Source organism: Stylophora pistillata, chromosome 1 (assembly GCF_964205215.1).
Source record: "Stylophora pistillata chromosome 1, jaStyPist1.2, whole genome shotgun sequence".
NCBI lineage: Eukaryota > Metazoa > Cnidaria > Anthozoa > Scleractinia > Pocilloporidae > Stylophora > Stylophora pistillata.
In genome coordinates this window covers 26574903-26596203 of record NC_142519.1, presented here as the reverse complement: position 1 = coordinate 26596203, position 21301 = coordinate 26574903, and the positions used below count along the sequence as shown (strand labels likewise).

General features: G+C 36.1%; 4 protein-coding genes and 1 long non-coding RNA gene across 5 annotated transcripts; 4 read left to right on the top strand and 1 right to left on the bottom strand.

The window, feature by feature from the left end:
* Positions 1-1711: 1711 nt before the first annotated feature.
* LOC148741870 (uncharacterized) lies at positions 1712-3477 on the top strand. Its single transcript, XM_088746908.1, has 5 exons — positions 1712-1864; positions 1969-2067; positions 2364-2537; positions 2910-3017; positions 3379-3477. Exons 1-5 carry the CDS (start codon positions 1712-1714, stop codon positions 3475-3477), a joined length of 633 nt encoding a protein of 210 aa, XP_088603034.1.
* A 3763-nt stretch (positions 3478-7240) lies between these two features.
* On the top strand, positions 7241-8999 carry LOC148741869 (uncharacterized). The gene is made up of 5 exons (XM_088762588.1): positions 7241-7393; positions 7497-7595; positions 7897-8070; positions 8473-8580; positions 8901-8999. Exons 1-5 carry the CDS (start codon positions 7241-7243, stop codon positions 8997-8999), a joined length of 633 nt encoding a protein of 210 aa, XP_088618714.1.
* A 193-nt stretch (positions 9000-9192) lies between these two features.
* On the bottom strand, positions 9193-20139 carry LOC148741866 (uncharacterized). Its single transcript, XR_015988520.1, has 3 exons — positions 20090-20139; positions 14231-14314; positions 9193-9396 (listed from the first exon to the last, which is right to left on the bottom strand). It is a non-coding gene; the product is annotated as an uncharacterized LOC148741866 (long non-coding RNA).
* LOC148741868 (uncharacterized) lies at positions 12143-13915 on the top strand. The gene is made up of 5 exons (XM_088729287.1): positions 12143-12295; positions 12400-12498; positions 12801-12974; positions 13383-13490; positions 13817-13915. The coding sequence occupies exons 1-5, from the start codon at positions 12143-12145 to the stop codon at positions 13913-13915; spliced, it is 633 nt and encodes a 210-aa protein (XP_088585413.1).
* Positions 17387-19761, top strand: LOC148741867 (uncharacterized). Its single transcript, XM_088729272.1, has 5 exons — positions 17387-17539; positions 18261-18359; positions 18656-18829; positions 19239-19346; positions 19663-19761. Exons 1-5 carry the CDS (start codon positions 17387-17389, stop codon positions 19759-19761), a joined length of 633 nt encoding a protein of 210 aa, XP_088585398.1.
* Positions 20140-21301: the final 1162 nt, after the last annotated feature.

Below are 21301 nucleotides of genomic sequence, written 5' to 3'. Positions count from 1 at the left end.
CTCTTAAACAGTGAAATTATCTCTTGATGTAGCTTCAAGTCAGCAAATTGGACATACTGGTCATTCCTTCAGTTCAGACTTTTGCCCAGTCCTTTACCTATCCTTGATACATTACTGAGAATAGTGACAAGGTACAAATAGTTGGCATACCAACAATCAAGGCCTAAACTTATAGACTAATGACCCATTTCCGGCTGGGTTTACCCCTCAAAGGAGATGAAAATAAAGTTACGTCAACACGGAAGTCACATGGTAAGCATACTATCATTCAACCAGTAGGTTCCGGCGGGCACTTTAACTGTAAGAAATTTCAAAGATACGTCTAACTAAACAACGGATAAAACGCTATCCTGTGGATAAGTGTTAACAAATTGTACTATGCAATCCAACGGATAGAGATTTATCCAGCGGATAGCGTTACCCACCCGTCGAACTACCGAGGCCAGCCAAATAATCTATCGATACTATAAATCATGATAACTTAAAAATGACATTATTGCTTCTCTTTTTGTGCTTCCTCTCTCTTAACCTCTATGATGATATAAGATACGTAAAATATTTGTCATTCTTTTCTTTTGCCTAATAGCCGTTATAAACGGAGCGTTTCTTCCTTTCTTCTCAGGAACTTTGATAATCGGAGCACTACCGTTCAGAAGGCGGAAGCAGTAAACGAGGTCGACTTGCATATTGAAAATTCGGGATTGTGACCGATCAAATTGAAGGAGCTCTACAGTGTTCGGGATCTTCAATTTCTAAACCGATAGACAAAATTTATTTGATCCACAGCAAGAAAATTTTCAATATCCTTCAAAGGACCTTTTTGCCTTGCCTTTACAGTCAATTTAAAATGATGAATCTGTAAAATTGTCTTTTGGTTTCGCGAAGTCGAAATTACTGCATTTCAGACATAAAGTACAAAACTAATCAATTTAATACAATAGGGATGGATCGTTCGACTGCTCGGAACAGTCTGAAGGAACAGTTGACAAAGTTAAAAAAAAAAAAAAAAACAGCAGGCGAACGAAGAAATTTTTAAAGAAAATGGGTCATCCGAAATATACCTGATGAAAAAAGCTTAACTAAAAGATGATGTAAACTAATAAAACAGCTTCCTGTTCGTTTTGTATAAAAGGTAGTCGAAACGCGCTTCACCTTCAACCTATTCTAGACACAGCTAAAGAAAACAACACAAGATACTGAATCAGAGACGTTTATCTGGTTGAGATACTTAAAAGAAGAAAAGTAAGTTGCACTGATCATTGTGAATAAGAGGTGGCATTGCTGGGCTCCTTCAACCCTCTGTGACGAGAAAAGACGTAGATCTAGTTTGATGCACATTTCGCCAGAACATTCGTAACTTTAGTGGTTCCCAGACACCTCTAATTTTAGTAGTTCACGACGATGTTAACAGAACGTACATTCCAAAACTTTGCATTCCAAGAGGTTTAAAAAACACCTCTGAAGGTTTATTTAACTCATTTTCCATTAAGCAGAAGAGATGATTTTATCCACCTCTGCTTCAAACACATCTAGACAAAATGCGACCACAAACCACTGGGAAGACTGGGAACTAATTGGCAGCATAAGTTTCTGCGCAAATTAGTTCCTCAAATGTTTGGTAAAACATTGCAAGTGCCGCGTTAACTGAATCATTTCACTTACTACAGGAAACTACGCTGACTTTTTTAACAACTTTTTTGGTTTACTAGAGATGGAATTCTGCAAGTCCTTCTTCTCTGCCATATTCATGGTAACTGCAATGAGCTCCGTGACTTGGACGGCTCCGTTGAGCTATCGACCTAGTGATACTGAAATTGTCGTCCGACTGTCACTTATGCCAACAAGAGCTAACACCACGAAAGAGGTAGGACATCAAAATATCATTCTTAAAGTACTTCACTGTTAAGCTGCTTAAGAAACAGTGCTTGCAAAGTCGTTTAGTGTAATCTATTGCTAATTTATCTTCAGATGTTGAAGGTCTACCAATTCATAGCTTCTAACTGGGATCTAAAGGAGACGCCCCTAGCTCTTGGAGTGGCTGATACACCAGTATGTTCCTCAAGTCTGGTAAGTATTGGGAACTTTAAAGTTTTTTATCTCCTGAAAGTTAGATAAAAATTTTTAAACGGTTTAACATACATTTTACTGATCTCTTTTACGCGCACTTCCTGGCTTTGTTTTAAAAAAAAAATACTTGAGCCCGTAAACATGTGTGTAAAACTGAGTAACATTTTGACGATAGCTCATTACAGAGAACACCATAGTAAGATAAAATGCGTGGCAGAACTTGCGTTTCTGTAAGTCACTGGCACTAAAACATATTAAACATTTGCATAATTTCGGTTTTTTTCATTTATTTTTAGCAAAAGAAAGACAACCTCTCCATTGCTTTTATGCAACTTCACAACTTCATCCATCCGCTATATCTGGCATACTCAATTGAAGAAGTAAAAGGATCTCAGCACAAAGTGTTGGCGAGTGCGCTCAGAGACACCAGTTTTCACCTGAATAACACGGTGTGGAGAGTGAGACGTGCGGTAAGTTACCTTCATAATGAAAGGAACTTATAGCTTGATCTCGTTAAGACTTTACTCCACTTATGGCCGCGATATTATGGCGTTTGAGAGAGAAAACGAACATTCAAATACTAAACTAGTTTGGGCACACATGAACTGAGAGTTGACCAAGATGGACCAAGAATGGCGAGCCTAAAAATAATTGTGTAGAACAGTTTAATCCTCCAACGTAAAGAAAGAAATTGCTTTTTTCCCTCACAAAACTGTTACTCACAATACTACTATTCCGCCCTTAAAACTGATAACTAAAAGAAGTTTTAAGGAAGCAGGCCTTGTCTTTTTTTCCTTTCTTAATCTGGAAAACTGATAATTCTCTTTTTTTTTAATTCACAGATAAAGAAAGCCGGTTCTTCAATTCCCACTGTTCAACACATCTCAGAGGCGAGCCTGGATCATCATACCAGAACTTACCTACAAGCGATGGTCAATAGCAAACGAGTGGTAAGAAAAAAAAAACATCCATCTTAGGTACTCCTTCAACTTTAAAGCGAAATGAAAAGTAAGATTTGACATTTTCAGTGATCATTGAAACTTGAAGAGAGACACTTTATCTTATCAGGGCCCGGAATGTTAAGAAAGACAGTCCGCAGGTGATATTTTTCATACGTGCTTAATATGCACCACTGAACTTTCAAGGTACTTATCTTGCTTATTTCAAAAGCTGCCAAACAAAAATTTTAGGACTTGGAAAGGTTATAAACACTATCACAGTAACAACCAGAGTAAAGAACAACAAGAATAAAGTAAATATATATTCACGAGATTTTAATAAAAAGTATTGTTTTCTCTTTTTCTGTTGCAGACTTTAACCATAACTGACGATGTGGTGAAGACTTACAGGAACTATGTCATTCTGTACACACTGAAAGATGTTCTCATTGATGCGTTGACTTGTGTCTAAAGCTATTTATTACTGAACAAATTGCTCTCTGGAGAAGCAAATTTTTCACTTATGACTTGCATTGGAAGACTGACAGATTTCTCCAGATCTCTCAATGTTTGCGTAATTAAAGATTGGTTTTTTTTTAGAAAATTATATAAAGAAATCGTAGAGGAAACTAAGAACATTATTCATTTTTCTACAGGAGCAGTGCCTAACGATGGTTATAACTTATGGTTAACAGATAAGGGGATTGACCTTTTTAAAGCTTTTAATTCATGTATCAGTATTCATAAACAAAAATCTTCAATGGTACAAAAAAGTTTATTCATTCGAAACGGTACCTTAGTTATGACTCAGGCAGTGGAGCGCTCTGTAAAAATAGAAAGAAGCATTTTTCGAAGTCCATATTGAGACTGTTATTCACCGTGTTACTGATGATAATCAGTGTACTATGTTGATCTTTTAAAGATTTACCTTTAAAATATTAAGTGTAACTGTATACGAGATGTTGTTAAATTAACAATAAAGCGCTGAAAATTAGAGATTCAACGGGTGATACATTTTCCTAACAAACGTTTTGATACTTTATTGGTATACGTCAAAAAAATTCACAGAAGCCTTACTTTCTCTCGTTCACAACTGACCAAGAAAAAAAGTAGCAGCGAGGAGCAAAATGCATTCAGATTTGAGACAACCAAAAAATACAGTGAGGAAATAGACGCTAAACTCCTCTGAAATTTAGTCATCATCCAACGTATTTTTATCGGGAATTACTGTTCATTTCCATGCCTCTATCCTCAAGACCACGAATAGGACTGGTAGATTTTATTTACAAACCACTCTTCTATACATAGCATTCAAGTAGATTATCTTTAAGTAGTCAACGGCTACACAAAAAACACAATGGTCCACTTCCTGTATTAAATGTCTCTATTCTCTATCAGGTCAAACAGATATAACATTAAGTAAATACGGGATTTATCTTCTTGATCTTTTATACTTCATTTCATTTACATATTTATATTTGCTTATTTATTGATTTGTGTGCCTATTTTCATTTAAACAAATAAGTTATTTGTGCGGTACCTTAAATAAAGTGAAAACCTATCTCCAAGTTGGAAAATAGGAAGCAGGACTTACTAAAATCCTACTTAACCAAGAAAAGGTGCTACTAGATTTGGAAAAAGATTTAAAAATAGAGAAACGAATGATAAACTGGAATAAAGAAAGCGTAAGGACTGGAACTGTGTTATTATGATCTCTAACCTTGACTGGAAGACTTAAAGATAAATTCTAAAGCGCTGACTCCTTATCACGCACATAAAGTCAAACTGAGTGAACACATTTGCATAAACCCGAAAGCGACCATCAAATTTGCCACTCTTCTCTTTGATAAATTATGATACATGTTATGAAGTGCTTGTTGTCACACTCCTCTTTCGGTGATCGTCTAAGTAATAACGGAACTTTAACGTACATGGACATTACGGAAGCTTTACTAAAGCCGGACATCTACACCTTTACCGGTGAAGATGAAAACAGATTGTTAATGCATCGATTGAGGAAATCAAAGATTAGAATATAATTTTCCCGGATATGCTTTCAAGGGAATGCTATTATTAACTCAAAGGCAAGGATGGGTGTCTCGTCAGCTGTTGCTCGCCTAGTATTCAGAAATTCAAGTTAAAACGACCATTTGACATTTTGATATTTCTAGGACGCACAAACGTCACGGTTTTTCAAGGGACACTCTTAAGAGAGTCATAAATGTCTCGTCTGTGTTTTGTAGCAGCGTCTAGCACACTACACGAACATGCATACCATGCATGAACGGTACAGGCTACAGATCCGCTCTGTTTTTATTTCTTATTGTGTTTTTGTTTTGTTTTTTGTTTTCGTGAAAGGTCGTCGTCGGTTCACATATGGTTTTTCACCGTCATAGCCTATTTTTTGATTAAATCCAGAAGGAAGAAATAATGCATTCCCGATAATCAAAGTCTATTTTCTCTCTCTTAGGATGGCAAATTGTAAATAATGAACGACAACACTCAGTCAAAGGATAAAATTGAAGCCATCTGTCCATGCAACGTCAAGTCACCAAATGGGATATATAATTGAAGCCATCTGTCCATGCAACGTCAAGTCACCAAATGGGATATATTGCTCATGTCTTAAATCAAGATAACTGCTTCTTGACGTATTCCTTGTTCTTACTGAGAAGAGTGACAAAGTACAAATACATCGCATATTAGCAATCAAAGGCCTAAACCCATAAACTAATGACCCATTTCCGGTGATAACGGCTGTTTTCGTCTCTCAACTGACGTAAAAATGAACAGTTACGTCAACACAGAAGTCGCATCGTAAATATATCAAGTGAACATTTAACTTAAGGGCCCCGCACGCCCATGAATAAAAAAACATTCAAATATACGTTCAGCTAGACACCAGACACATCATCTATAGATGATGATACATAACAATAAAATCATCGCAGCTCTCGTTCTTGTTCTTTTCTTCTAAGCTCTATAATGATGTAAGATTCGTCAGCTATTTGTTGTCACGCTTTTACTTTTCCTGATTGCCGCTATGAACGCAGCATTTCTTCCTTTCTTCCCAGGAACCTTCATAGAGCATTACCGTTAAGGAGACGGAAGCGATAAACGAGATCGACTTGCAAAGAGAAATATCTGTGATCAATTAAAATAAAGATCTCCCGGATGCCCTCTTTTCCAGGGGCTTTTAGAGTTTCGGGATTTTTGTAAACCGATACAGAGAATTTAGTTGACCCAAAACAAGTACAATTGTTAACAATCTATCAATGGATTGTATTGCCATTTCCATTTACACTGTAAAATAAAGGGTTTCGAGGAGTCAAAATTACTACATACCAGACATAACATACAAATTCGATTTGATTCAACAAGGATGGATTGGTCGCTTGCGAAGGAAGGAACAGTTGTGCAAGTTCAAAAAAGATACAGGTTCATAAATTCAAAATGATGTCACCCACGGAACGAATGAACAACGAGTTTTTGTAGAGAAAATGAGTTTACCGGAATACACCCGATTAAAAAACGGCTCGACGAAAAGATGATGCAAACCAGTAAAACAGCTTCCTCTTTGTTTGATATAAAAGGCAGTTATAACGCGCTGTCTGCTCAAATAATTCTAGACACAGCAAGAGAAAACAACGCAAGATTTTTAACCAGAGAAGTTTCTCTGTAACAGATACTTTAAAGGAGAAAGGTAGGTTGTTTTGAGTGTCAGTTTTTTTAGCAGAATTTACAATCCAAAGCTTTGCTTCGAAGAGGTTAAAAAATGAAACACTCCTTTCATTTGCCATTCTAAAAGCAACCATGAACCGTTGGGAACCAATTAACAAATTGGCTACTAAGGTTTCTGAAATCAATTCCTCAAAAGTTTCGTTAAAATATACGAGTGCTGTGTTAATGAAAAGACTAGAAGTAAAATTATGAGGTGGTTAATGTTAAAAGAATGTATGGTCGCAAACTGTTTTAGAGAGGTCTTCAAAGAACACTTTCACAGGCATGTTTTGTTCATTTACAATTCAGCACAAGATATGATTTTACCCATCTTTGCTTCAAATAAGTCTACACAAACAGCAACATTAACCATTGGGAACTAATACACGGATAGGCTACTCAGGTTTTTTAAATCAAAGTTTGGGTAAAAGAATACGAGTGCCGTGTAAAGTGAATCATTTCTCATACTACTAGAATACGCTGATGTTTCTAACAATTTAATTGGCTTACTAGAAATGGAATTCTGCAAGTCCTTCTTCGCTGCCCTTTTCATTGTAATGGTAATGAGCTCAGTGACTTGGACAGCTCCGTTGAGTTACCGACCAAGTGATGCTGAAATTGTCATCAGGCTGTCACTTATGCCAACCAGAGCTAACGCCACGAAAGAGGTTGGATATTAAATACTATTCTTAAAGTACTTCACTGTTAGGCTGCTTGTGAAGCGACGCTTGCCAACTTGCTTATCGTAAACTATTGCTATTTTATCTACAGATGTTGAAAGTCTATCAATTCATAGCTTCTAACTGGGATCTAAAGGAGACGTCCTTGGTTCTTGGAGTGGCTGACACACCAGTATGTTCCTCAAGTTTGGTAAGTATTGGGAACTACAAGTTTTTTATCTACTTTAAGTTAGATTAAACCTTTTAAACAGTTTAACATCACATTTTGCGATTTCTTTTACGCACACTTACTGGTTCCGTTTTCAAAATAACTACCTTAAGCCTGTAAAACAAGTGAGTAATACCAAGTAAAACTTTGACGATATCTCATTATGAAGATCACCAGAGGGTAATAAAATGCATGGTAGAACTTGAGTTTCTGTAAGTCACTGGCACTTTAACATCATTATTCAACATTTGCATAATTTCGGCTTTTGTAAAATTCTCTTCAGCAGAAGAAAGACAACCTCTCCATTGCTTTTATGCAACTTTACAACTTTATCCATCCACTATATCTGGCATACTCATATGAGGAAGTTAAAGGATCTCAGCACAAAGTGTTGGCGAGTGCGCTTAAAGACACCAGTTTTCATCTCAATAATACGGTGTGGAGAGTGAGACGCGAGGTAGGTCACTTCCCCAAGGGACTTATGTTTTGATCTGGTGAAGACTCTTCTTCACTCATGGCAGAGAGATTATGGCTGAATACGGTTTTATAGAGAAAACGAACATTCAAATACTAACTTTCTTGGGCACACAAAAACCAAGAGTGGACCAAGATGGAACGACAATAACATAGGATTACACAGTAATGGACTGCAAATAACCAGCCTAAAAATAATTGCGTCGAACAGTTTAACCCTCCCATATGCATGAAGAAATTGTCTTTTTTCCTTCACGAAACTCTGGCTCACAATACTGCTGTTCCGCCTTTAAAACTGAATGCTAATGTAATTATAAGTAAGCAGGCCTGGTTTGTTTTCTTGTATAAATCTGAAAAACTGGTGTTTATCCTTCTTGAATCACAGATAAAGAAAACTGGCTCTGCAATACCCACTGTTCAACACATCTCAGAGACAAGCCTAGATCATTATACTAGAGCACACTTACAAGCAATGGTCACTAACAAACGTGTGGTAAGAGAAAAAAAATCCATGAGAAATACATGCACTCCTTCAACTGTAAAAATTGGATAGGATCTACAATTTGACATTTTCAGTGAGCGTTAGATCTAAAAAGAGACTCTAAATGTTGTCAGGGCCTGGACTATCGAGACAATCGGCAAGTCTTATTTTTCATATGTTCCTTGCATGCGTCATTTTACCTTCAAGGAGTATAATGCTAGAATTTGGAAAAGATATTTGCAATTTTTAACTCCATTACAGCAACGACCTTAAAAGAGTAAAGTGAATATATATGCACGAAATCAACGATATGTATTTTTTTACTTTTGCAGAGCTTAATCATAACTGACGATGTAGTGAAGACCTACAGGAACTATGTCATTCTGTACACATTGAAAGATGTTCTCATTGACGTGCTGACTTGCATCTAGAGCTATTTATGTGATTGAACGAAATGCTCTCTGGCAGAGCAAATTACACACTTATGACTTACTTTGGATTCTTAGAGGTTTCTCGAAATCTCTTAATTTTTACGTATTTAAGATCTGTTTATTAAAAATTAATCTAACGAACTGTAGAAGAAGCTCAAAACATTATTTATCATTCAACAAGAGCACTGATAATTAGAGGATAACAGTTTAGGGATTCACTTTTTTAAAGGTTTTAATTAAATTATCATTATTCATGAATAGAAATTTTTAAAAAGCATAAAAAGGTATATCTGTGGAATAATTCGAAAAGTACCTTAGCTATGACTTAGACAGTGGTGGGCATCATTTTCCTGGCTTAGTCTTTTTGAGCCCCTTTTTCTTGAATCGACCGCATGCTCTGTAAAAATAGAAAGAAACATTTTTAAAAGTATATATTGAGACTATTATTCACCGTGTTACTGATTATAATCAGTGTATATGTTGATCTTTTTAAGATTTACTTTTACAATATAAGTGTAACTGCAGACGAGATGTTGTTAAATTAACAATAAAGCGTTGAAAAATAGAGATTCAAAGTGTGATACATTACTAGTATACGTCAAAAAACTCACGAAAGCCTAACCTTCTCTCCTTCACAACTTACCAAAAACAAATATGGGAGCGAAAGGCAATATCCATTTAGATTTGAGACAACCAACAAAGACAGTGAGAAAATAGAGGCTAAAGTCTACTCAGTGTCTAAAAAATTTGGTCATCATACAATATATTTTCATAAGCAAATTAACGCTTATTTCCATGCCTCTGTCCTCAAAACCACAAGTGGAACTGGTAGATTTTATTTATAAACAACTCCACTACTCATAGTATTCAAGTCGATTATTTTTAAGTAGTCAACGGCCGCAGAAATGTCACTTTTCTTAATCAAGTCAAATAGACATAAAGACAACCGGTTAAGTCAATACAGGATTTATCTTCTTGATCTTTTATACTTCATTTCATTTACATATATATATTTGTCTATTTATCGATTTGTGTGTCTATTTTCATTTAAACAAATAAGTTCTTTGTGTGGTACTTTAAATAAAATGAAAACCTATCTTCAAGTGTTATTATGACCTTTATCCTTAACTGCAAGACTTAAAGACGAATTCTAAAGCGCTGACTCCTTGTCACACACATTAAGTCAAACTGAGTGAACATATTCGCATAAACCCAAAAGGGACCATCAATTTGCAGTTCTTGTCTTTAATAAATTATGATACATGTTATGAATTGCTTGTTGCCACACTCTCCTTTCGGTGATCGTTTAATTAAGAAATGAACTTTAACGTACATGGACATTATGGAAGCTTTACCAAAGCCTGATATCTACACGTTTACCGGTGAAGATAAAAAAAAACTAGCAACCATAAACGCCACGATTTTTCAAGCAAAGGCAGGGATACGTACACTTAAAAAAGTCTCATCTGTGTTTTGTAGCAGCGTCTAGCACACTACATGAACATGCATGCCATGCGTAAACAGTACAGGGTACAGATGTGCTGTTTTTATTTATCATTATTGTCTTTTCTTTTTTTTCGCGAGAGCTCGTCGTCAGGTCACATATGGTTTCTCACTGTCATAACCTACTTTTTGATTAAATCAAGAAGGAAGAAATCATCCGTTCGAGATATTCAAACTCAATTTTTTCTCTCTTAGGATGGAAAATTGTAAATAATGAATGACAACATTCAAAGGATACAGTTGAAGTCATCTGTCCATGCAACGTCAAGTCACCAAATGGGATATATTGCTCATGTCCTTAATTAAGATAACTGCCTGAGGGGACCCGCACGCCCATGAATGAAAAACATTTCAAATATGCGTTAAGCTAGACACCTGACATATCATCTACAGATGATGATACAAAACAATAAAATTATCGCAGCTCTCATTCTCATTCTTTTCTTCCAAGCTCTATAATGATATAAGATTCGTCAGCTATTTGTTTTCACGCTTTTACTTTTTCTGATTGCAGCTATGAACGCAGCTTTTCTTCCTTTCTTCCCAGGAACCTTGATAGAGCATTACCATTAAGGAGACGGAAGCGATAAACGAGATCGACTTGCAAAGAGAAATATCTGTGATCAATTAAATGAAAGATCTTCCGGATGCCCTCTTTCCCAGGGGCTTTTATAGTTTCGGGATTTTTGTACACCGATAAATAGAATTTAGTTGACCCAAAGCAAGTGCGTTGTTAACAATCGCGCCATTCCCATTTACACTGTAAAGCAAACGTGTTTTTCTTAATAAATCAGGAAATCACATTGGTTTCGTGGAGTCAAAATTACTGCAAACCAGATATAACATACAAATTCAGTTTGATTCAACAAGGATGGATTGGTCGCTTGCGAAGGAAGGAACAGTAGTGTAAGTTCAAAAGATGCAGGTTTATGAATTCAAAATGATGTCACCCACGGAACGAATACGAATGAACGAAGAGTTTTTGTAGAGAAAATGAGTCTTCCGGAATACATTCGATCAAAAAAGAAGCTTGACGAAAAGATGATGCAAATCAGCAAAACAGCTTCCTCTTTGTTTGGTACAAAAGGCAGTTATAACGCGCTCTTTGCTCAAATAATTCTAGACACAGCGAGAGAAAACAACGCAAGATTTTTAACCAGAGAAGTTTATCTGCCACAGATACTTCAAAGGAGAAAGGTGAGCTGTATTGTGTCACAAATTTGAGTAGAATTTACGATCCAAAGCTTTGCTTCGAACAGGTTAAAAATAAAGACTCTCCTTTCATTTGCCATTCTAAAAGCAACCATGAATCTTTGGGAACCAATTAACAAATTGGCGACTAAAGTCTCTAAATCAATTCCTCAAAAGTTTGGTTAAAATGTACGAGTGCTGGATAAATGAAAAGACTAGAAGTAAAAGTATGAGGTGGTTAATGTCGACAGAATGTGCGATAGCAAACTTTGTCACATACGTCTAGACTAACAGCAACCATGAACCATTGGGAATAGACGGGTAGGCTACTCAAGTTTTTAAAATCAAAGTTTGGGTACGAGAATACGAGTGCCGTGTAAATTAAATCATTATCATATACTACAAGACACTACGCTGATGTTTGTAACAATTTGTTTGGCTTACTAGAAATGGAATTCTGCAAGTCCTTCTTCGCTGCCCTTTTCATTGTAACTGTAATGAGCTCAGTGACTTGGACAGCTCCGTTGAGTTACCGACCAAGTGATGCTGAAATTGTCATCAGACTGTCACTTATGCCAACCAGAGCTAACGCCACGAAAGAGGTTGGCTATTAAAATACCATTCTTAAAGTACTTCACTATTAAGCTACTTGTGAAACGATGCTTTGCAACTTACTTATCGTAAACTATTGCTATTTTATCTACAGATATTGAAGGTCTACCAATTCATAACTACTAACTGGGATCTAAAGGAGACGTCCCTGGCTCTTGGAGTGGCTGACACACCAGTATGTTCCTCAAGTTTGGTAAGTATTGGGAACTACAAGTATTTTATCTACTTTAAGTTAGATTAAACCTTTAAAACGGTTTAACAGCACATTTTGCTGATCTCTTCCACGCACACTTACTGGCTCCGTTTTCAAAATAACTACCTTAAGCCTGTAAAACAAATGACTAATACCAAGTAAAACTTTGACGATATCTCATTACGAAGATCACCATAGGGTGATAAAACGCATGGTAGAACTTGAGTTTCTGTAAGTCACTGGCACTGTAACATAATTATTAAACATTTGCATAATTTCGGCTTTTGTAAAATTCTCTTCAGCAAAAGAAAGACAACCTCTCCATTGCTTTTATGCAACTTTACAACTTTATCCATCCACTATATCTGGCATACTCATATGAGGAAGTTAAAGGATCTCAGCACAAAGTGTTGGCGAGTGCGCTCAAAGACACCAGTTTTCATCTCAATAATACGGTGTGGAGAGTGAGACGCGAGGTGGGTCACTTCTACAATTAACTACTCCCTCATGAAGGGACATATGTTTTGATCTGGTGAAGACTCTACTTCACTTATGGCCGAGAGATTTTAGCGGAATACGGTTTAGAAAGAACACGAACATTCAAATACTAACTTTCTTGGGCACACAAAAACCAAGAGTGGACCAGGATAGACTGTTTACACAGAAATGGACTGCAAATAACAAGCCTAAAAGTAATTGTGTCGAACAGTTCGATTCTCCTAGATGCATGAAGAAGTTATCTTTATTCTTTCGCGAAACTCTGACTCACAATACTGCTGTTCCGCCTTTAAAACTGAACGCTAATGTAATTATAAGAAAGCAGGCCTTCTTTGTTTTCTTGTGTAATTTGAAAATTCTGGTGTTGATCTTTTCTTGAATCACAGATAAAGAAAAGTGGCTCTTCAATACCCACTGTTCAACACATCTCAGAGACGAGCCTGGATCATTATACTAGAGCATACCTACAAGCAGTGGTCAATGACAAACGTGTGGTAAGAGAAAATAGATACGATGAGAAATACATGCATTTCTTTAACTATAAAACTGGATAGAATCTACGATATATCATTTTCAGTCAGCGCTAAATCTAAAAAGAGACTCTTAATGTTGTGAGGGTCTGAACTATCGAGACAATCGGCAAGTGTTATTTTTCATATGTTCCTTGCAGGCGTCATTTAACTTTCAAGGAACTTAATTTTAGCATTTAGAAAAGATATTTACACTTTTTAACACTATCACAGTAACAACCTTAAAAGAGTAAAGTAAATATATGTGCACGAAATTTTAATCAATAATATAATCTGTTGTACTTTTGCAGAGCTTAACCATTACTGACGACGTGGTGAAGACTTACAGGAACTATGTCATTCTGTACACACTGAAAGATGTTCTTATTGACGTGTTGGCTTGCATATAAAGCTATTTATGTTGATGAACGAATTGCTCTCTGGCAGAGCAAACTATTGACTTATGACTTACACTTAAAGATTTCTCGAAATCTCTTAATGTTCACGTATTTAAGATTTGTTTATTAAAAATTAATCTAACGAAACTGTAGAAGAACTGAGCTCAAAACATTATTTATCATTCAACAAGAGCACTGATAATTTGAGGATAACAGTTTAGGGATTCACCTTTTTTTTAAAGGTCTTAATTCAATTATCATTATTCATAAATAGAAATTCTTAAAAAGTATAAGAAGGTTCAGTTTGAGGAATAGTTCGAAAAGTACCTTAGCTATGACTTAGGCAGTGATGGGCATCATTGTCCTGGTTTAGTCTTTTTGAGCCCCTTTTTATTGAATCGACTGCATGCTCTGTAAAAATAGAAAGAAACATTTTTTAAAAGTCCATATTGAGACTATAATTCACCGTGTTACTGATTATAATCAGTGTATATGTTGATCTTTTAAAGATTTACTTTTATAATACAATGTTTTACTGCATACGCGATGTTGAAAAAATTAACAATAAAGCGTTGAAAGGTAGAGATTCAAAGTGTGAATCATTACTGGTGTACGTCAAAAATATTCACGAAAGCCTTACTTTCTACCGTTCGCAACTAAGCAAAAACAAAGATGAGAGCGAAGAGCAATATTCATTCAGATTTGAGACAACCAACAACGACAGCGAGAAAATAAGGTCTAGACTCGGGCCGAGTCTAAACATTTGGTCATCACACATATTTTCATTGGGGAATTACTGTTCATTTCCATGCCTCTATCCTAAAGATCACGACTAGTACTAGTACTGGTAGATTTTATTCATGAACCACTCCACTATTTATGGTATTCAGTCAAGGCGAATATATTAAGTAGTCAACAACCACCACAAAACACAATGTCCACTTCCTGTAATAAATGTCACTTTTCTCAATCAAGTCAAATACACATAAACCTCGGGTCGATAGGAGATTTTTCTTCTTGTTCTTTTAAATTTCACTTATTTTGCCATGTTTTATTGCCTATTTATTGATTTATGTGCCTATTTTCATCGCAACAAATGAGTTATCTGTGTGGTGCCTTAGGTAAAGTGAAAACCTATCTCCAAGTTGGGAAATAAGAAGCAGGACTAACTAACCACTTACATATCCGAGAAAAGGTGTTCCTAGATTTGAAAGAAGATTTAAAAAGAACAAACAAATGACGAACCCGCAATAAGAAAAGCGGTAAGGACTGCAAATGTGTTGTGATTATCTTACACCTTGACTGAACGACGTAAAGATCAACTCTAAAACTGTGAATCGTCATGAGAAACACAACGGCAATTTGACTGAACACATTCGAATAAACTCAAAACTGAGTAACAATTTGCAGTCATGTTATAAAGTACTTATTATTCTTCTTCCGGCGATCGTTTAAGTAAGAACGGAACTTTAACGTTAACCGGATACCTGCACGTTTACCGGTGAAGATGAAAAAAGATAATGCATCGATTGAAGAAAACAAAGATTAAAGCATAACTTTCACGGATATGCTTTCAAGGGATTGGTATTGTCAATAAACATATCACTAAACAACTAAACACAAGAAAGGGATTTCCTGTTAGCTGTTTTTCCGATATTATTCAGAAAATCAAGTTAAAACAACATCAGATTTGACCTTTTTTAAATTTTCTAGCGTACAAAAAACTCTGCGCTTTTTGAGCAAAGGCTGGGATACACTTGTGAAATTCATAACTGTCTCCAACGGACTCTATGTGTTCTGTAGCAGCGACTAGCACACCACACGAAAATGTATACCATGCGCGAATAGTTCATGGTAACGATGCGTAGTTTTTATATATCACAATTGCGCTTTTCTTTCGTGAAAGGTTGTCGTTTGGTCCATATTATTTTACCTGCATATGGTTCTCTCACTGTCATAATCTATTTCTTAATTACATCAAGAAGGAAGAAGTCATCCGTTCGCGATATGCAAAGTCAATTTTCTCTTTTTTAAGGATAGTAGATTGTAAATAAAGAACGACAAAATTCATGTGCTCATGTAGAGTCAAGTCTCCAAATAGGATATATCACTCATTTCTTTGATTCAGGCTATTGCCCCTTTGACTTATTCCCTGAAATTACTAAGAAGAGTGAAAAAGTACAATTAGATCGCATATTAGCAATCAAGGACCTACACTTATAACCAAATGACCCATTTCCGGTAATAACGGCTGGTTTTTTCTTCAAATGACATGAAAATAAAGTTACGTCAACTTAGAAGTCGTTAGTAAATAAATCAAGTGATCACTTAACCCATAAGTCCCCCGTGCGCGCTTTAATCAAAAAAATTCAGAGATGTGTTTAGCCAGACACCAGACAGATCATCTATCGATAACGATACAATACTGCGAAATTACTGCATTTCACATTCCTCTTGTTTTCTTCCAAGCATTATGATAAAATAAGATACGTCAGATGTTTGTTGTCATGCTTTTATTTTGCTTGATCGCCACTATCGCCGCAGCGTTTCTTCCTTTTTTCCCAGGAACCTTGATAATAGGAGCAATACCGTTGGGGAGACGGAAGCGATTAACAAGGTCGACTTCTAGAGAAATATCAGGATTGTGACCAATTCAATGAAAGATCTCCCGGATGCCCTGTTTTCCAAGGGCTTTATAGTTTTCGGGACTTTGTAAACCAATAAGTAGAACTTAGTTGACCCAAGTACTTTGTTAATAATCTATCGATGGAATGTATTTCCATCCCATTTACACCGCAAGATAAACTCGTTTTTTTTTCTAATAAATCTGTGGAATCGCGGAGTCCAAATTACTGCATACCAGACATAACATACAAAATAAATTTGATACAACAAGGATGGACCGCTTGCCTGCTACGGAAGGAACAGTTAACAACGTTCAAAAGGTTTATGAATTCAAAATGATGTCATCCACGGAACGAATGAACCACGAATTTTTGTACATGATGATGCCAAACAATGATACAGCTTCCTCTTCGTTTTATATAAATGGCAGTTATAAGGCGCTGTCCCTACAACTAATACAAGACACAGCTAGAGAAAACAACGTAAGATTTCGCATCAGAGACGTCTATCTGCCAGATATATTTAAAAGGAGAAAGGTACGTTGTATTGTGTGCTTAGTGTTAACAGAATGTACGATCGCAAACTCCGTTTAAAAGAACACTTCCATATGCATGTTTTGATTATTTACCATTCAGTATAAGAGAAGATTTTTCCCAGCTTTGCTTCAAATAAGGCTAGACTAACAGCAAACACGAACCATTGATAACTAATAGATGGATTGGCTACTGAAGTTTCTGAAATCAATTCTTCAAAGTTTAAGTAGAAGAATACGAGTACCGTGTTACATGTAGTTGAATCATTTCACATACTGCAGGACTCTACGCTGACTTTTCTAACAATTCGCTTTGTTTACTAGAAATGGAATTCTGCAAGTCCTCGTTCACTGTCCTATTCTTAGTAACTGCAATGAGCTCCGTGACTTTGACAGCTCCGTTGAGCTATCGACCAAGTGATACTGAAATTGTCATCCGACTGTCACTTATGCCAACCAGAGCTAACGCCACGAAAGAGGTAGGAGATCCAAATACATTTATATAGTACTTCCCTATTAAGCTGTTTGCGAAAGGATGCTTGCAAAGTTGCTTTTATAACATAACTAAAGAAAAGCGCGCGCTATGATTGGTTAATTCAGCATCTACTATTTGCCCATGGGTGTATGCTGCTGACGTGGGCAAATGCTAAGACTATTTTACCGCGCGCGCTTGTTTTTTCTGATCAGGTAAGATTTTTTAAATAAAAGGGAACTCTTGTTACAATGTATCAATGTTATGTTATAAAACAAATGGTAAACACCAAAGTTTGTTCACAGTTCTGCTAAACTCTTTCACCGGTTGTTGGATACAGACCTTATAAAGAGGATTTTGTTCGATATTTCTGGAAGCGTAATTGAACTTTATTGAGTTGCTGGTACGCAGTTGTTATGAATGAATTTTCGCGAGCTTGTTTTCTCTTGTCATGAAAGACTACACGAGCATTTTTTTTCGATGTAGCTCAATAAGTTATGTTATAAAACAAATGGTGAACGCCATAGCGTGCACTATTGAGTTATGGATGCACTTGGGAGGTTTGCTAAGCACTCAAGAAGTTAGAGTCGCACTCGGCTATCGCCTCGTACGACTCTTACGCTTCTTTCGTGCTTAGCAACCTCCCGCGTGCATCCATAACTCAATAGTACACGCTATGGCGTTTACCATTTGTTAAATTCTGTAAACCATCGCCATTTTATCCACAGATGTTGAAGTTCTACCAATTCATAGCTTCTAACTGGGATCTAAAGGAGACGCCCCTGGCTCTTGGAGTGGCTGACACACCAGTATGTTCTCCAAGTCTGGTAAGTATTGGGGACTTTTTTAAAGTTTTTTATCTACTTTAAGCCAATTTAAAATTTTAAACGGTTTAACATCACATTTTAATGATCTCTTACTCACACATCCTAGCCCAGTTTTCAAAATAATTACTTCAAGCCTGCAAACAGGTGTCTAATACTGAATAAAGTTTTGACGATAACTCATTACAGAGATCATCCTAGTATGACAAAATGCGTGGCAGAACTTGCGTTTCTGTAAGTCACTGGCATCATAACATATTAAAAATTCATATGATTTCGGGTTTTTTTACTCTTTTTAGGAAAAGAACGACAACCTTTCCATTGCCTTTATTCAACTTTACAACTTTATCCATCCACTATACCTGGCATACTCCTATGAGGAAGCTAAAGGATCTCAGCACAAAGTGTTGGCAAGTGCGCTCAGAGACACCAGTTTTCACCTGAATACTACAGTGTGGCGAGTGAGACGCGAGGTAAGTTATTTTCAAAATAAGAGATTTATCTTTGATCTCGTGAAGACTTCATTTCACTTATGGCCGGGATATTAAGGCGGAAAACAGTTTTAAAGATAAAACAAGCATTCAAATACTAACTTGCTGGAGCACAAAAAAACCAAGAGTAAACCAGGATGGACCGAGAATGGCTTAGGATCATAGACAACAGGGGCTGCAAATAAGAATAACAAGCCTAAAGGCAATTGCGTCGAACAGTTTAATCCTCCCAGATGCACGAAGAAATTGTGCTTTCATTTTCCTTCACGAAACTCTGACTCACAATACTGCTGTTCCGCCTTTAACAGTGACCTAGTTATAAGTAAGCAAGCCTTGTTTGTTTTCCTTAATAAATCTGAAATACTTATGTTTATCTTTTGTTGAATCACAGATAAAGAAAACTGGCTCTTCAATTCCCACTGTTCAACACATCTCAGAGGCGAGCTTGGATCATCATACTAAAACATACCTACAAGCGATGGTCAATAACAAACGCGTGGTAAGGGAAAAAACATCGATGTGATTTACATGTATTCCTTCGACTGTAAAACTGGATAGAATCTAAGATTTGACATTTTCGGTGATCTTTGAAACTTGAATAGAGACACTATTGTCAGGGCCTGCAAAATCGAGACAGTTCGCAACTATTATTCTTCATATGTTCCTTCAATGCATCATTTAACTTTGAAGTTACTTAATTTTAGCATTTGCAAAAAATAGTTATAATTTTTGACACCGTCACCGTAACAATCTTAAGTGAATCTACATGTACGAAATATTAAATCAACAATGTTCTTTTTTCTTCCTTTTTGCAGAGCTTAACCATAACTGACGATGTGGTGAAGACTTACAGAAACTATGTCATTCTGTACACATTGAAGGATGTTCTCACTGACGTGCTGCCTTGCATCTAAAGCTATTCTGTTACTGAAACAATTTCTCTCTGGCAGAGCAAATTATTCACTTATGACTTGCATTGGTACACTAGATTTCTCGAGATCTCTTAATGTTTACGTATTTAAAGATTTGTTTTTTTACAAATTCATCTTAAGAACTGTTGAAGAAACTCAAAACATGATGAACGATTTAACAAGAGCACTGCCTAAAAAAAGATAGATATACATTGAGGATAACAGTTTAGGGATTGAAACTTTTAAGATTATAATTCAACTATCACTATTTATGAAGAGAAATTTTTAAAAAGTACAAAATAAATTATCTGAGGAATGATTCGAAAAGTACCTTAGCTATGACTCAGACAGTGGAGGGCATACTTGTCCTGGCTTAGTCTTTCTGAGCCTCTTGTTTTTGTAAGCTCTGTAAAATAGACAGAAATGTTTTTAGTAGTCCATATTGAGACTATTATTCACAGTGTTACTGATTATAATCAGTATATATGTTGATCTTTTAAAGATTTACTTTTACAATATAAACTGTAACTGTATACCATACGTTGTTAAATTAACAATAAAGCGTTGGAAAATTGAAATTTAAAGTGTGGCCTATTTTTCCAATAAAATTTTATACCTGACCGACGTACGTCAAAACATTCACGAAAGCCTTACTTCCTCTCGTTCACAACTGAACAAAAACAAACATAGGAGCGAAGAACAATATGCATTCAAATTTGAGAAAACCATTAAAGGTAAGGAGAAAATAGAGGCTAGAATTCTCTGAAATTTAGTCGTCATACAATGTATTTTCAGCGGCAATTACTGTTCATTTCCATGCCTCGATCCTCAAGATGACAAGAAGGACTGGTCGACTTTTAATAAACCACACTACTATTCATACTCAAGTCGATTATCTTTAAGAAGTCAACGGCCACTCAAAAAAAAACAACAACAGCAGTCTACTTCCTGTAATAAATGTCATTTTTCTCAATCAAGTCAAATAGACATAACGTTACGTCGATACGGGATTTATCTTCTTGATCTTTCATACCTCATTCATTTACTTGTTTACACTTGTCTATTTATCGTTCTATGTGCCTAATTTCATTAAAACAAATAAGTCATTTATGTGGTACCTTACAAAAAATGAAAACCGCTCTCCAAGTTGGGAAATAAGAAGCAGAGCTGACTAACGTCCTACATATCCAAGAAAAGGTGTTCCTAGAATTGCAACCAGATTCAAAAATAATAAAAAAAAGAAACAAATGATGAATCGAAATAAAGACTGGAACTTGTCTCATGATCCTTAGCCTTTACTGGACGACTTAAAGATTAATTTTTAAGACGCTGACTCCTTTTCACGCACATAAAGTCAAACTGAGTGAACACAATCAGATAAACCCGAAAGTGATATCAATTTTGCAACTCTTGTGTTTGATAAACTATGATACATATTATGAAGTGCTTGTTGTCACACTCTTCTTCCGCTGATCGTCTAAGTTAGAACGGAACTTTAACGTACATGGAATACTAATGGACGCTTTACCAAAACCGGATATCT

Coding starts and splice junctions, on each gene's coding strand:
- LOC148741869 (XM_088762588.1), top strand. CDS start 7,241: ATGGAATTCTGCAAGTCCTTCTTCGCTGCCCTTTTCATTGTAATGGTA. Junction 8,071..8,472: donor TGTGGAGAGTGAGACGCGAG/GTAGGTCACTTC, acceptor CTTGAATCACAG/ATAAAGAAAACTGGCTCTGC. Junction 8,581..8,900: donor TGGTCACTAACAAACGTGTG/GTAAGAGAAAAA, acceptor TTACTTTTGCAG/AGCTTAATCATAACTGACGA.
- LOC148741867 (XM_088729272.1), top strand. CDS start 17,387: ATGGAATTCTGCAAGTCCTCGTTCACTGTCCTATTCTTAGTAACTGCA. Junction 17,540..18,260: donor GAGCTAACGCCACGAAAGAG/GTAGGAGATCCA, acceptor TTTTATCCACAG/ATGTTGAAGTTCTACCAATT. Junction 19,347..19,662: donor TGGTCAATAACAAACGCGTG/GTAAGGGAAAAA, acceptor TCCTTTTTGCAG/AGCTTAACCATAACTGACGA.
- LOC148741870 (XM_088746908.1), top strand. CDS start 1,712: ATGGAATTCTGCAAGTCCTTCTTCTCTGCCATATTCATGGTAACTGCA. Junction 2,068..2,363: donor CAGTATGTTCCTCAAGTCTG/GTAAGTATTGGG, acceptor ATTTATTTTTAG/CAAAAGAAAGACAACCTCTC. Junction 3,018..3,378: donor TGGTCAATAGCAAACGAGTG/GTAAGAAAAAAA, acceptor TTTCTGTTGCAG/ACTTTAACCATAACTGACGA.
- LOC148741868 (XM_088729287.1), top strand. CDS start 12,143: ATGGAATTCTGCAAGTCCTTCTTCGCTGCCCTTTTCATTGTAACTGTA. Junction 12,499..12,800: donor CAGTATGTTCCTCAAGTTTG/GTAAGTATTGGG, acceptor AATTCTCTTCAG/CAAAAGAAAGACAACCTCTC. Junction 12,975..13,382: donor TGTGGAGAGTGAGACGCGAG/GTGGGTCACTTC, acceptor CTTGAATCACAG/ATAAAGAAAAGTGGCTCTTC.